This window comes from Crocodylus siamensis, chromosome 10, assembly GCF_052110815.1.
Source record: "Crocodylus siamensis isolate JL-2025a chromosome 10, ASM5211081v1, whole genome shotgun sequence".
NCBI classification, from domain to species: domain Eukaryota; kingdom Metazoa; phylum Chordata; order Crocodylia; family Crocodylidae; genus Crocodylus; species Crocodylus siamensis.
The window spans coordinates 64,264,610-64,279,690 of NC_143404.1; the positions used below are offsets into that span (position 1 = coordinate 64,264,610).

General features: G+C 43.2%; 1 protein-coding gene across 2 annotated transcripts; it reads left to right on the forward strand.

Annotated features, from left to right (window-relative positions):
• The first annotated feature begins 877 nt into the window (after positions 1 to 877).
• On the forward strand, positions 878 to 14,926 carry RAE1 (ribonucleic acid export 1). 2 transcript variants are annotated; one of them, XM_090065121.1, is made up of 12 exons: positions 878 to 1,001; positions 1,218 to 1,314; positions 4,247 to 4,351; positions 4,837 to 4,929; positions 6,371 to 6,457; positions 7,577 to 7,663; positions 7,973 to 8,044; positions 8,400 to 8,507; positions 9,355 to 9,461; positions 9,541 to 9,616; positions 10,169 to 10,363; positions 13,642 to 14,926. In XM_090065121.1, exons 2-12 carry the CDS (start codon positions 1,225 to 1,227, stop codon positions 13,726 to 13,728), a joined length of 1,107 nt encoding a protein of 368 aa, XP_089921247.1. In that variant the 5' UTR covers positions 878 to 1,001; positions 1,218 to 1,224; the 3' UTR covers positions 13,729 to 14,926. The 2 variants fall into 2 exon arrangements, with proteins under 2 accessions (XP_089921247.1, XP_089921248.1); XM_090065122.1 differs by lacking the exon at positions 878 to 1,001 and having other exon boundaries at positions 1,200 to 1,314.
• Positions 14,927 to 15,081: the final 155 nt, after the last annotated feature.

Below are 15,081 nucleotides of genomic sequence, written 5' to 3' on the forward strand. Positions count from 1 at the left end.
TCAAAAAGGAATCGAGCGTTAAAAGCATTTTAACCTGCTGTGGCCCAGAAAAATTGCTCTGTTGTTTTCCCATAGTGAAGAAATAGTGAAAACCAAGAGCTGGCATTTTCCAAGGGGTGCTTCTGGTGCCTTGAGCCTAAAAAAGTTGAGCACCACTGGGCTATACCCACACTGTGGGCATGTTTGCATCATCTGGGCTTGGAAAAGGCTTGAACCTAAGCCCTGTTCACCTTCATAAGTTTTAACTGAAGGGTTCAGGCACCGTCCTTGGACGAGCCGTCCGTATCGAACTGGCAGCCTTATTTGAATTTGAAGCATGAGTATTTTGTGTTCAGGAAGTATTTAACATCGTGTTTCACTGGAGTCTTCTAGCTCATGGCAACTTCCATCTGCCTCCTGACCCCGCCTTGGCACAGAGAATGGGAGGCCTGCAATGACTGATTTGGGTGATCATTTGCATAAAGCATGCTGGTCTCTGCATCCAGCTTAGGTGGGATCTTTTCTCCAGGGACTGGCGTGAGCATGACCGTCACAGCTTCGTACAGTGGTAACACCGGACCATACATCTTGGTAAGGCACCATTTGCTCCGGTCTCCGACAAGCCTCCTGCTTCTCCCATCTGCCACGACCCCAGCTTCGTTTCAGAAATCAAGCAACTAGGGGCACCTCCTCCTTTGACACCCACCTCCAGTCGTTACCCCAAAACCTGGGCTCACATCCCGCTCCTCCGCCGCCCTCGGCCACGTCACTTTCCGCCTACGTGCCTTCACCTTCCCCTCTCTGAAATGGGCCAAGGCGAGCTGCCGCACGCGCACTGACCAGCCCGAGCCCCGCCTACGTGATCAGTGACACCGTCTCGTCCCGCCCCCCTGCGAGTCGCCCCGCCCCTTGGCGCTCGCGCCCGCGCAGTAGGCAGCGGCCTGCGCCGGCATCAGTCGCCTGGGTGCGAGCGGGTGGCCGCTCACCCTTCCCGCCGGCGGACTCGGCGGCCCGGGTCCAGCGTGAGTCCTGCGCGACCTCCCCGTACTCCCCGTACGCGAGCGGTGCCCTGCTGCTGTCACCCGGGGCGGGAGGGGAGGATGGTTTAACCCTTGCGCGCCGAGCCCCCGCAGCGTGGTACGGTCCGCCCTCCCCTCCCCCGCTGGAGAATAGGTTCGCCCGGCAGAGGGGCTGCGGTGGGATCCTTCCGCCCAGCCCCCCTCCCCGCCTCCCCGCAGGGCCGCCATGAGCCTCTTCGGATCCACCTCGGGCTTCGGCACCGGCGGCACCAGCATGTTCGGCAGCACCGCCGCGGACAACCACAACCCCATGAAGGTAGGGTGGCCGGCATGCCTGCTCCTCCCCTTGGCAGGGGCACGTCAACCCTCCTACGATATCAGTCAACGCCAGTGCTCAAAACGCACCATTGCTTTTGAAGATGCAGATTTTGTTTCCAAGATACCTTTGATGAGACCAGCTAAGAAATTAGCTTGTGTGTGTGTGTGCGCAAGCTTTTGGGTGCACGCACCCCGCTTTCAGGCTCAGGAAATTAAAAGGGTAGAAAATCAACGGCATTTTGCACGGAGGGAACTGAAGGCAGGTGCCTGTTCCTCTACCGTGTGTGTGAAACCTGAGTCATTCGTGGAGAGTCCAAACCCACCTGTAGGTTTGCTGTCGGCTCTTTCTTGGGCGGCTTGCCTCGAAATAAAAGGCGTTAACTTTGAGGGCCTGGTTCTCACGCACTTGTTGTCTGACTTATAGTGAAGAGTGTTTCATAGATTTCATAGACGTTAGGGCTGGAGGGGACCTTGGGAGATCATCGAGCCTGGCCCCCTGCCCCAGGGGCAGAAAGTCAGCTAGGGGCAAAGGATCCCAACAAGATATGCGTTCAAACGTTTCTGAAAAGAGCCCAGAGTAGGGGCTTGCACTGCTTCTGGGGGGGAGTCTATTCCAGGCCTTGGCGATCAGATAGTAAAGAAGTTTTTCCTTGAGTACAGCCTAAAACGGTCTTGGAGGAGTCTGTGACTGTTGGACCTTGAAATTCCTTGGGGCGCGCTGGTGAACAGGCGTTCCCCCAGATCCTGATGCACACGTACTTGCCACCAGATCACCCCTGAGCCTGCGCTTCTCCAGGCTGAAGAGTCTCATGGCTCTCAGCCTCTCATAAGGGCTATTCTCCTGCCCTCTGATCATGCACGTGGCTCTCCTCTGCACTCTCTTAAGCTTCTCCACATCCTTTTTCAAATTGTGGAGCCCCAGATTGGATGCAGTACTCCAGCTGTATCCTCACCAAGGCCGAGTGCAGCGGGAGAATGACGTCCTGGGATTTGCTTGAGAAGCATCTATGGATGCAAGCCAGCGTTTTGTTCACTTTACCAGCTGCGAGTTTTTTAATTTATAAAGTAAATTAAAAGATTTCTTTGCATTTTTTTAGTGTACAATAGTTTTCCAGCAAATACTGTAATTTTGAGCTTCCCATATGATAATTCATATGTAAGATCTGGCAACGCTGCTGCCTCCTTCCCTGTTACTGAGAGCTGGCTCAGAGAGTATCTGTCTTCCTGCCTGTGCCAGCTGGACCAGGAAGTTTGAAAATGGACCCATCCTGTACGATTACATGTCCACTTTAAATGGCACAGTCTGGTTCACCATCCTGACCGGCATGCTGTGGTGAGGCATGACAAGCTCCTATGCTCCCAACAAACCCTGGCACCCCTAATAGCATTGAGATGTAGTTCATAAGCATGTTTCCCTTAGCACAGATTAGCCACAGTGGTCGTTACGGCAGTCTAATTGGGACAGCATGTTATTTCCGGGAACATAACGGCCCTGACCTTTCAGACGAGGTAGGTGCGCAGATGTGTGTTATGTGCTGTTATTTGAATTATGGTTGCAGACAGATGTGACAATTTTCACCTGATCTAGCCACTGAAAACAGTTTATAGCTGTGATCAAACAAGTGCACAGCTACAAACAGCTTCAGAAATGGCTGATTAGGTGAAAATCTGAACCCTCACTGCATGAGGTATCAGGTAAAGACATTTCAAAATGGAATGTCTTCTGTAACTTGTGTCTGTGCTGCCTCCCAGCCTGTCACTGTTTTCAGAATGGGAGGAGGGAAAGGGAGCAGAAGGAGTTAAATCTGGGGGGCTTTCAGTCCCCCTGGAGGGTGGAGCAGGTGTATTTGAGCCACTCGCAGGTAGGGTGCTCCAGTTTACCCACCCTTCAGCCCAGCTGGGGAGCCCCAAGAAAGAGCTCCCTTTACTGCCTTTCCTCCCTCCCCTTTTGAAAGCAGTGGGCCCTGGCGGAGGACTTGGCTGCAGGCTCGCAGCCCGCAGCTAGATTTCCCCTCACCCCCCAGAACCAACAGTAAACTTGTGTTTGGTCCAGGGTAACGCTGTAACTCAGAATACTTTTCAGAAAGTGTTCTGAGTTATAGCTGGGAACTGCGCTTCTGTCTGCATCCTATGGCCACATCCATACAAGCATGGACGTTTGGTTCCCTGGAGACAAGAAGCGGCAGCGCAGCTTGGTCCAGGGAATACGTGTGCCGCACGTGCTTTGGTGCTTTGGTGTGGTAGGGGAGCCTTACCGGGGGGCCTTTCAGGGCTGCAACAGCTGCAGTTCTGCACAGAGCCTGGTCAGCAGCCGGAGCATAGTTCAGGCAGCCTGGCTCCACTTTTGAGTGGCGCACACTGCCTGTGCACATGCTGCTTCGCTCATTTTTTCTGCTCCACAGGCTTTTTTGACCCCTGAATATCCAGCGGTCAAAAAAAATCCCAGAAAGAAAAAGTGAAGTAGAGCATGTGCGTGCCATTGCAGTGTGAAAAACACCTGACTGTGCAGTATGTGGCACCACAGATGTGTTTGGGGTGCCACATACTGTATGGCCGCACTCATCTGGACGTGGCCTATATTTGTCCAAAATGGATTATATTCATGCTGCTGAATGGGTGGCTGTTTTGTGCACACCTGTGCAAGTTGCATGAGAAAGGGCATTGAGATGGAAGGCAAAGAGGAGCAGGGAACTATTGTAGCAACCTTGTTAATCTGTGCACAAGTGATCTCTTCCTCTTTATAAAATCTACATTGCATTAACGTATTTCAGTTGTATCTGTCAAAGTAAAATCAAGGTGTATTTTATTGTCTGTTTCTGTATTAATTTTCAGGTGTGCATGTATAAAATTCAGTAGTTCACAGTATATTTTTGAGTCATTGAGCAAATATTTCTTCAGTGTATCGATATGTGTAACTCTTTCTTTTACAGGATATTGAAGTTACGTCTCCACCTGATGACAGCATTTCTTGTTTAGCTTTCAGTCCCCCAACATTGCCGGGTAACTTCCTTATTGCAGGATCCTGGGCAAACGATGTAAGTACTGAATGCCAGAACAGCAAAAGGATTAAGACAACTGATGTGGGAACTAAGTGGAATTTAGATGCAAAGTTGCAAAAGAGTAATCCTGAAAATGCACTCTATCAGCCAAGGTTCCTCGACATGTGAAGCAAAGCAGCACTACTTCCAGGTTGTCAGGGCTGAGCGGTTCAGTGTCTCCCCCATTCCTGAGCCATTTGGGATCCTCAACTTAGATATTCTTCAGCTTGTGTCAGTCAAGAGACCCCAGTCCAGTAGGTTTTCAATGAGTAGCAGTTGTGTCATTTATTATTGTAAGCTTTTCTTCTTTTACCTGCATCCTCTCCTCTCTTTTCATGTCTATTAAAACATGAATTCTTTGTGCTAAATTAAGGGTAAGATTTTCAAGGAACAGGATGTGCTTCGTTTCTGTAACACAATTATGCATTCTTGGTACTCCAGATTAATAGTATTTTAATACATCTGTATCTATGATTCTTTAGGTTCGGTGTTGGGAAGTTCAAGATAGTGGACAAACAATTCCGAAGGCTCAGCAGATGCACACAGGGCCTGTGCTAGACGTGTGTTGGAGTGATGTATGTCCTTCTTCTCAAAAAATCTCTATCATCAAGGAAATCTATAGCAGTAAAGCCCAAGTATCTTGCATGTGCATCAATTTAGAATGTAGATGCAATCACAGAATGTAACAGACTTTTGTCATATAAAGCAAAACTAAGTTTGTTGGGTTAATTTGGACTTCAGATATGTGCAGATGGAATAGTAGTTTTAAGATGGTGCTAGTGTACAGTTTCATTGTTTTGGTTGAATTTGTTGTTTACAGTGTGTGTGTTTTCCATTATTAGCTGCTTGTTTCAATTTGATAAGAATTCTACAAAAACAAGATTAGTTTTCTCTCAGTGTTTAAAATGATGCGGTCCTTATCTGAACAGATAAAAATATCATTAACTTCTCATATACAGAATTTGTAAATGTTGTGGGAATGGCTTATTAACAAGGTCCGTTTGGTTGGGGGTTTCTTAAGAGTGCTGCTTATAAGATGATATTTTACATGTCTAATTTGAGTATATCAATTCTGTGTGTCCACTCTGTGATTAGAAGCAGCAAAATGGAAGTTATTACAGAAATACTTATGACTGAAATACAATTCTGGTCTGCTGTTTGTTAGTAACAGTCCATTCAGATGTATGAAAGTTTCAGTGTTTTAGACTGCAGCAGCTCTGCCCACTTTGCTCCTGCCTGTAGTTCAGCAACCCTCGTACTGCAAGGAGGCTTGTGCTCCCCGGACCTAATCACAGGGGCTGCTGCCCCTGTCAGGGTCCCTCCCCTCTCTCCGCTCCAGCATCAGGGGTGGGGGCCCAGCCAGATGCTGGCCAGCATTGCCTCCCTGAGGCAAAGGGGGCAGGAAGGGAAAGGGTTTATTCCCCTGCCCCCTCCTGCCCCCTGGCACCCCAGCTGGGGTCTGCCTGGCCAGGAATGAGAGGCAGCGGCCAGGGCTGGCAGACCCCAGCTGTGGTCTCCCAGTGGGAGAGGGGACAGAGTGGAGAATAAATCCCGTCCCTGCCCCTTTTGCCTCATGGGGCCATGTTGGGTTAGTGTCTGGCCATGCCCACGCCCCTGTTCCAGCTATGGAGCAGGGGGACGGAGCTATCTCTGCTCTCTGGAGCAGACAGCACAGCCCAGCCCAGGCCTGAAAGACATGTTGGGATGCTGGGGGGACTTGGATTTAACTTGAACCAGGAAGGGGTCTGGGACAGAAATTCCATAAACTGGTTTGACCTCAATCAGTTAAGTCTGATACTACATTCGACCAGGTTTATCTTAAACCAGTTCCAGCCATTTTGAAACGGGTTTATGTGCACTGAACTTTTGTTCTGTTACACGTTTAAACCAGTTTCCGGTCACTTAAACCAGTTTATATGTGACTTCTATCCCTAGCCTTAATGGGTACTGGGTATTACAGACATTAAACTTTGAACTTTGTGTGTATGTGAAACTTTGAATGACTTTCTTTTTTAGGACGGGAGTAAAGTATTTACTGCTTCCTGTGACAAAACTGCCAAAATGTGGGATCTCAACAGTAATCAAGCCATCCAGATTGCACAAGTAAGTACTCTTCAATTTATTTACCTGAAAAGGGAGAGTCACTAACACCTTTTTTAATAATAGAAAAACATATTATTAATAATAATAATAATAATAATAATAAATTCTAATAGTGAATGAATATATCACTCAACTTTTTAGCTGACCTTACTAAATGAAGAATCATGTAAGTGGGGTGCCTGTCATAATGTTAGATAAATTTTAGTATGATTGCTGGAATGCAGGCATTGCAAATCTCACTCTAGGCAAAAGTCCCATGTAGCTCATGTGAGACAGAGCTCCCTTGGTGGTTCCTGCAAAGTCTAATTCCATTTTCGGTTATCCAGTGGTGTTGCTGCTCCTCTTGCTGTCCTTGTTTCAGTTACTCACACCCCACTGTTGCTTTTCTTTTGTTTCCCAGGAGTTCAGTCTTTTATTTTATTGAGATTTAGCTCATGTGCTAAGATGCTAGGAGGATAGGTTCTTCTGTAATTGAGTTTGTTTCCATAAAGGGAACAACTTCATGGGTGTAGTGTTAATAGTCAAGATTCTAACACTTATGTTTAACCTCTGTGCAAATGCTTTGTCTTAGTAATTTAACAAGATTAAAATAATGTCTCTGTTTTTGTTTTTACCAGCAAGAAGTAAATATGTTTACTCTTTCCATTATAGTTTAGTTATGGTGAAGCAGTTCAGGTTTTAATCCTTGATTAGACATTTTTAGCAATCAGTAGTAGGAAAGAAATATTTATTGCAATTGCCAACACACAAAGGCACAAATGACGTTACTTTCCTTAACTTAATACGTGTTGTTGCTCCTGAATACTTTTACTATAGTGATGAGTTTTTAGAAAAACACTTTCTGTATTCTGTGCATACTGAAATGGGAGGTGTTCAGCAAAGGAGCTGAATTCTTCTAAGTCTCATTTGATGGTTCTGTCATTTTAAAGTTTTCACAGTACAATACAGTCCTGATCTGTAATAGAGATTTTGAAGCACTGTGGCAGTGGTGATAACTTACATAAACAAACTGGAGGTATGCACAACCAGAACGTTATTCCATGAAGCCATAAAGAGGAAGAGATGTAAGCTGTTGTTTTAAAAAATGTAGATGAATGTGTTTTTTGTGTCCGTTTTCAGCATGACGCCCCTGTTAAAACAATCCACTGGATTAAAGCACCAAACTACAACTGCGTAATGACAGGAAGTTGGGATAAAACTTTAAAGGTATGATTGCATCAGAGCAAATGGTTTTGTACCACAGTATTCTCAATACTATGTAAAATGGGAATGTATTAAATAAATGTTTCTAGAGTATGCTAATTTGAAAGATTAACTGCAGTGAACGTTTCTAGCCCTGAGCTAAGGAAATGGAACTGTTCTGTCTGACTCTTGTCAGGGGTGAAACAATTTGGAATAGGATTTCTTGCGCTAACTAATCGATCAGTTTTACTATTGCATATTTATATGGTGTATTTGGAGAAGTGTCTGATGACAGATCTTATTTTAAATTCTTTCGTTTCTTGGTTTCTTTAGTTCTGGGATACACGATCGCCAACACCTATGATGACCTTACAACTGCCTGAAAGATGTTACTGTGCTGATGTGGTAAGCAAACAAATGCGGGTATTTGGATACGTGCCCATTAAATGGTTTGAATCCAGCCCAGAGTTGTATTAAATAAAAGTTCTGCATATCAAAATGGTACACTGTTATTTTGCTTCATTTGAGAAGAAGTCTGTATTTCTGCTGCCTTTGCTATATCTTTTCTACTTGCAAAATAGCTTATAGTCTCCATTCTCTCTCTCCCAGAACTAAAAATCTCATTCCTTTGATTTTTCTTATTTTGTTTTTCTTTTCTTATGGATTTGAAGGAGTTAAGTGGTTTGAAAGAGTTAGACATCTTTTTTGTGATAATGCCGTATTTGAGTCTCTTCCAGCATACTTCTCATACCTTTTCCAGGTATACCCCATGGCAGCAGTAGCCACTGCAGAAAGGGGCTTGATAGTTTATCAGCTAGAGAATCAGCCTTCTGAATTTAGAAGAATAGAATCTCCACTTAAACACCAGGTAAGTAATTACATTTATTATAAGCTCATTTGTGCAGTGTATCAGATGGTACTATAGACTTTTTTTTTTTTAAGTGTAAAAAGACCAATATTATTTTTGATGCAATTCTTATAATTCTATGTAGTTTGCGCTTTGCTTTAATTTTTGTTAACACAAAGATTTGTTTTGCGAAAAGAGAAAAAAAATGTTATCATTACTTAAAATTACTTCCTTTTTTCCAGCCCGGATTTACTTTGCCTAAAATAATTTGAGTGGTTGTTCTTAAGGTTAGGATCCATTAAATACTTCCGTTTATCATAGTTATTTGATAAGCTATTTTGAAACGGATATTAAACAGTTTAATAGTGAACTTTAGTTTGGCATAATGGGGCAGATCTAGCAAGTATTTACATGTAGTTTTGGTTGTTCTTCCTGATAGCACTTAGACTGTACCTTTAACTTAACAGAACAGTAGGGAATTCAATAGCAAGTCATCCAGAAGTTATTCCAGAAAGCAGGACTTGCTAGTGCTTTATTAGAATTAGTCTTTTCATGTATAGTGGGGAGAACAAGATTTAAAGAAGTCTTTCCAAAGTCGTCAAATCATCTACTTTATGTAAGTTTTGTGCACATGTAATGTTTTGGTGAAAGGAGAATTATGTGTGTCTAATATTTCTTCATTGTGTGTTAAAATGTAAGATTCTAAAGTCACAGTGTTTTGAAAGGGGTTTGACTCACTTTTCAATGTTATACGTCCTTTTTTTAGTAGGAAATATATATGCAGCATTTTGTGTTCTCAGACACAGTGTTTAGAAAATCTGCTTCTCGGTCTCTTTTCTAAAATGCTCTGTATTTTCCTCAAATTCAGCATCGCTGTGTTGCTATTTTTAAAGACAAAGTCAACAAACCTACTGGATTCGCCCTTGGAAGTATTGAAGGAAGAGTAGCTATTCACTATATCAACCCCCCCAATCCGTAAGTTTTTTAAACCATGCAGTATTCGCTGCATTCATTGAAATTAAGAAAATTTATAAAGAAATACTTTTCTTTTAAGAGCCAAAGATAACTTCACTTTTAAATGTCATCGCTCCAATGGAACAAACACATCAGCACCTCAGGATATTTATGCTGTAAGTATTCAGCCCATTTAACTTAATTATTTTCAATTAGTTAGAAGATATTTTTTCAGGTTGTATAATTTTATATCCAATCTACAATGAAGTTTTTGTTTTCTTGATCTTTTATTGTGCCTAGAGACTTCTTCCTTTTATATTTAAAGGGAAAAAAAATGTCACATGCAATAAAGAAAAAAGAGCATCTTTGCCTCTACTTTCTGTTAAACCTTTTTAAGATAAAGCATTTCATATACCCATCTATATCTGTGGCTTTGTCATGGAAAAACCTACTGGTCCTTAAGGACTTATTAAGTACCAAGGGAGTTAACATGTTTTCTGTAATGGGAGTGCATATGTGTAGCTGGTCCAAAACAACATGTGATATTTGTGGGGTTTTTTAAAACCCTGTTTTAAAGCATTACAAAAAATCAACTAGCCTTAATCACATTGTATTAATTTACATATAAAAGGCCTGGGTTCTCTGAGTATGAAGTGCATATACTGTGAAGTAGATGTGTCCCAGTTTATATAATTAGCTGTCTTACATAATCTTACACTATTCTGTAGGTAAATGGGATAGCATTTCATCCTGCCCATGGCACCCTTGCAACTGTAGGATCCGACGGTAGATTCAGCTTTTGGGATAAAGATGCACGAACAAAGCTAAAAACATCAGAACAACTAGATCAGCCAATATCTGCCTGTTGTTTCAACCACAATGGAAATATCTTTGCTTATGCTTCCAGTTATGACTGGTCAAAGGTAAGAAAGATTATGTTTCTATTGGCAGTTGACATTTAAGACAACCATCATTCAGCAGGTCATTGCATATGAAAGTCTCGGAGTCCTGTGCAGGTAATTGTGAAACATTGCAGATGTAACTGAGGTTTTGGGTTCACTGTAGTCAGTTTTCAGATGTAACAAGCAATATCAATGCAAAATTGTTTAGGCCAAGAAGTTGTGGCCAGCTGAAGCTGTAGTGGGGATTTGGATAAACAGAACATTACTTGATTTGGAAATTGTTTGACATGTGAGTGCTAACATACCTGCTGCTACGAGGAGTACTGTGAGATTAGGAATGCATCAGTTTTAACTACAGTGTAACAACTCTTCTAACTCTTCCCCCCCCCCCCGACAAAACATGTCCTGGGTTCCCAATTTATTATGCAACCAGTGGATTTGCACTTTGTACTGAATATACAGTACCATTTGCTACAGCTTCTTGGTGATGATTGAGATCTTTCCTCCGAGACCTGACTCAGAAGTAAGCCAACCAGATGTACTAACTTGTCCTCTTGATTTTTTTTTTTTAATGCAAACAAACCCTTAATAATATAAAAAAGGACTGATTGAAATTTTAACTGGTTCTAGTAGGTTGATTTATAGGGCTGTGTGAAATGGAAGTGTTTTATTTCGACCAGCGTTTCGACAGAACAGTGTTTCGTTTTGACTTTTGTTTTGAGTCAAAATGGCTATTCCATTTTGTTCTATCGAAACGTTTTGCTATTTCGCCCATAGCATATAACGGGAAGGTCAAAACAGGCTATAACGTTGTCATTTCTGGCCAGATTTGGATGAAACTTGCAGAAATGGTGGCCCCTTCTGAGGGCATGGTGCATGCCAAGTTTCAAGAAGATAGGTGCATGGGCTTCAAAGAAACTGCACCCCAAAATCTGGAGAGCAAAACTCATGTCACGTGTACGTGTTAAGCCACAGCAGGGTCAAAACTGCAGGCTTGTTAGCTGCTGCTGAGGTCACAAAGCCTGCCAAGTTTCAAGAAGATTGGTGCAGGGGGTTTGGGAGGGGACTGCACCCCATATTCTTGAAAGCAAAGCCCATGTCATGTGTATGTGTTAAGCCACAGTGGGGTCAAAACCACAGGGGTGGTAGCCCCTGGTGAGGCCACAAAGCCTGCCATATTTCAAGGTCATAGGTGCAGGGGTCTGGGGGGAACTGCATCTCAAGCTGCTGACAGGCAAAACTCATGATATATGTGTTAAGGCAGGGGTGCAGTATGTGAAAACTGCAGGGGTGGTGGCCCCTGCTGAGGCCATAAAGCCTTGCCAAGTTTCAAGAAGATCGGTGCAGGGGGGTTCTGGGGCCCTGCACCCCTGGATGCTGACAGGCAAAACTCGTGCCATGGGTGCTTGTGCAACTGTGTCTATCTTGGGGCACAGTTGGGGGGACTACTGCAGGCCTAGCTGCTAAGCTACTGTGTTGCCAGTTACCAATTAATCATGATTCACTCAAGGACCAGCTCAATACACAGGACCTAGCTACTGCGTAACGACTTAACAAGCACAGATTAGCACCTACAAAACCACAACTAAGGAGAGGAAAGAATCAATACAAATAATTAACTGCCCCAAGATGGAGACAGTCAGTTGCACAAGCACCCATGGCACGAGTTTTGCCTGTCAGCATCCAGGGGTGCAGGGCCCCAGACCCCCCCTGCACCGATCTCCTTGACAGCTGGCAGGCTTGGTGGCCGCAGCAGGGACTACCATCCTGCTGCACCTTAACACACACAGTGTCACCCATGTCACAAGTTTTGCTTGTCTGCAGCTAGAGGTGCAGTTTCCCCCAAACGCCTGTACTTATTTCCTTGAAACTTGGCAGGCTTTGTGGCCTCAGCAGAGGCTAGCATTCCTGCAGTTTTGACCCTGCTGTGGCATAACACATACACATTACACAAGTTTGGCTCTCAAGATTTTGGGGTGCAACCGGGAGTAACAAGGAACAACGCCCATAAGTTGACTGACAGTAGATTCAGGCTAGACATCAGGAGGCACTACTTCACAGTCAGGGCAGCTAGGAGCTAGACCCAACTTCCAAGGGAAGAGGTGCTCGCCTCTACCATGGGGGTCTTCAAAAGGAGGTTTGATAATCACTTAGCTGGGGTCATTTGACCCCAGCATCCTTTCCTGCCCATGGCAGGGGGTCGGACTTGATGATCTGCTTAGGTCCCTTCTGACCCTGCCAACTGAACATGTGGCCAGCGCGCAGCCCCTGGAACACACGGCAGTCTTTCAAGACTCCCATGTGCTCCAGAAGCTGGGAGCACCCCTCAGCTGATTGGAGCTCCCAACCAGGAAGTGCACCACATGTTCCTGCGGCCGGGAGTCCTGGTCAGCTGATTGGAGCATATCAGGGAGCATAAGGAGACAAGCTCGCTACTTGCCAATACAGAGGGGTTGGGCTACCCCTGCACTGACAGCATGGCACAATGGGATCTGATGTGGTGTCCCCCAGTTGCATCTACTGCCATTCACACGTGGCACAACATGTACATGGCAGGCCATGCGATTGTTGGGATCTCGCATCAGGTCCCATTGTGCCTTTACTTTAACATCTGTCAGGGGCCTAAATTTCAGTAGTGTATTTGCCATGTAAGGCATTGTCTCCTTTCTTGAGCCATTAGTCTGTTAGGTAAATGAAAGTCCATAACTTTTCAAATTGACACCATTGTATTGGTACAGTTGTATACGAGTGCCTGAATAAGAGAGATCCAGATGCTGAAACATGGTGTCATTAACGAGTTAAAATCTACACACATCTGAAACAAGTTAATTGTGTTGGTGTTGCAATGGGTTTGCATTCTGAGCACTCTTGTATACATGAGCATTGCTACCTTGATATATTCATCTCCATAATACTTTTCCCATCCATTGTGCATGCAAACAACAGTAAGTATGTAAGTGTATGTAGGACTTCAACTTAAGTTTATGAAAATCAATTTGGCTCAAAAAGCAAAGAATGTAACGTGAAACTAGTTCCTTGTATAAAGTTTAGCTAAAAATAAGTAATGCTAAAAGTTGACTTTCAGAGAAAACTGTTTATAAACATAGTGCACATCTACTAGTAGTATTTCTCAAGAGTTACTTGGGAAGTCTGCTGTTTAAAGGTCTGTATTTTTAAAATGTAACCTCTTCCTAAATTCAACTGACAGGATGTTTGGCTTATCGTAACCTGATTCTTTTTTTTGTTTGCTTGTTTTTCTCTGAATTTAAATAAATGCAGCTAACTTTCTCCTCTTTCAGGGCCATGAATTTTATAATCCACAAAAGAAGAACTATATTTTTCTGCGTAATGCAGCAGAAGAGTTAAAGCCTAGAAATAAGAAGTAGTGGGTACAATCCTGACTGGTGTTACAATACTGCTCTTCTGCCATTTGTGCCCCTACAGTTGTCAGTCAATTTTGGATCACTAACATTTAGCAGGAACTATTTAAAAAAAAAAAAAAATGATGCCAAGTGTATTGAGTTGCTGGAGAACATCTTTTGACTTGTGTACAGGAGTGTCAGATAAGTGCATGATTTCGCCACAGTCTGTTATATTGCAGTAATATAATTGCTGAATCTCTAAATTTCAAGACCTGCATTTCTGCTTCTAGAAATACAAGGATATCTCTCCATAGTCTTTTACTAGTACTGTAATAAAATATGATCATTGCAGTAGGTCTGGAAAAATTATACACATACTGTGCTTTTTGTAATCATTATGGAATTGGGAATAACTTCTTGAAATTTAGGGTTTTCACTGGATTCTCATTTTAATACAGATGCACTATCTACTGTATGCCAAGGAGAAATGCCTTGCAAAATCTCTTTCCTGCTCTTTCTTCCCCCCACCCCCAGCTTACCCCCCTTCAGGTTTTTGGTAGTTGTGTAGGTGGCCAGTAGTAGTGACAGAGACCCAAGATGGACTTGGTGGGCACTATTCACATTCCCCATTCTCTAAAGGTGCCCTTCGGTCCCAACCTACAAATACCTTTGCTTGTCCCAGTTCTAAGTGAAGACTGCCAGTTGTGCCAAGTGGATAGTTCAGCAATGTGAGCAAACCACTAAAAGGGGGAGAAGGTATGACCACAAAACTGACTTTCACTTGTGGCCTAAACTGTTTTCTAATCGGTATCAGTAGAGTTAAAAGGCTGCTATTTTAACTCCCTGAACCACTGATTGCCCCGTAACATTTTTGGGCTTCAATAAGTTCTTTTGTATTTAATACCAGGTAGTTTATGGTACAGATGGGTTATATCCATAATTTAACAGTGCTGTGAAGCTAAGCTGTGTGAGGGTTTTTTTTTCCTGGCTTAAATCTTCCACTGTTTACTTTTAACTGACTAGTTGTACACATGCCAAAGTTTTCTTTTTAGAGTTGAGTGCTTATTCCTGTTAAGTATTATTTTAAAAACTAAAAATGGGGCTAGCATGTATAGAAAGACCTGTTTATTGTAAAAATTAAAAAATCTCTAAAACCATATGTTGTAACACTTGTGATTACTGATTCATGCTAAGTTTAAAATAAATTTTTTTATTAAATGTTTTTGCATATTCAGTAGTTTTTTTTGTGCTTTAATAACAATATATTAGACAGGTGTGTTTGTGTTGCACTTCCAAAAGTGGTGTCTTGGCTTTTTGTTGCAATTTCAGGTTTATCTTCTAAAAATAAAACAATATATGATGGGACAAAAAATATCC

Excerpts from the sequence above, each read along its gene's own strand:
- RAE1 (XM_090065121.1), top strand. The coding sequence starts at position 1,225 with ATGAGCCTCTTCGGATCCACCTCGGGCTTCGGCACCGGCGGCACCAGC. Across the intron at positions 1,315-4,246 it reads ACAACCACAACCCCATGAAG|GATATTGAAGTTACGTCTCC; the intron begins GTAGGGTGGCCG and ends TTTCTTTTACAG. Across the intron at positions 8,045-8,399 it reads GATGTTACTGTGCTGATGTG|GTATACCCCATGGCAGCAGT; the intron begins GTAAGCAAACAA and ends TACCTTTTCCAG.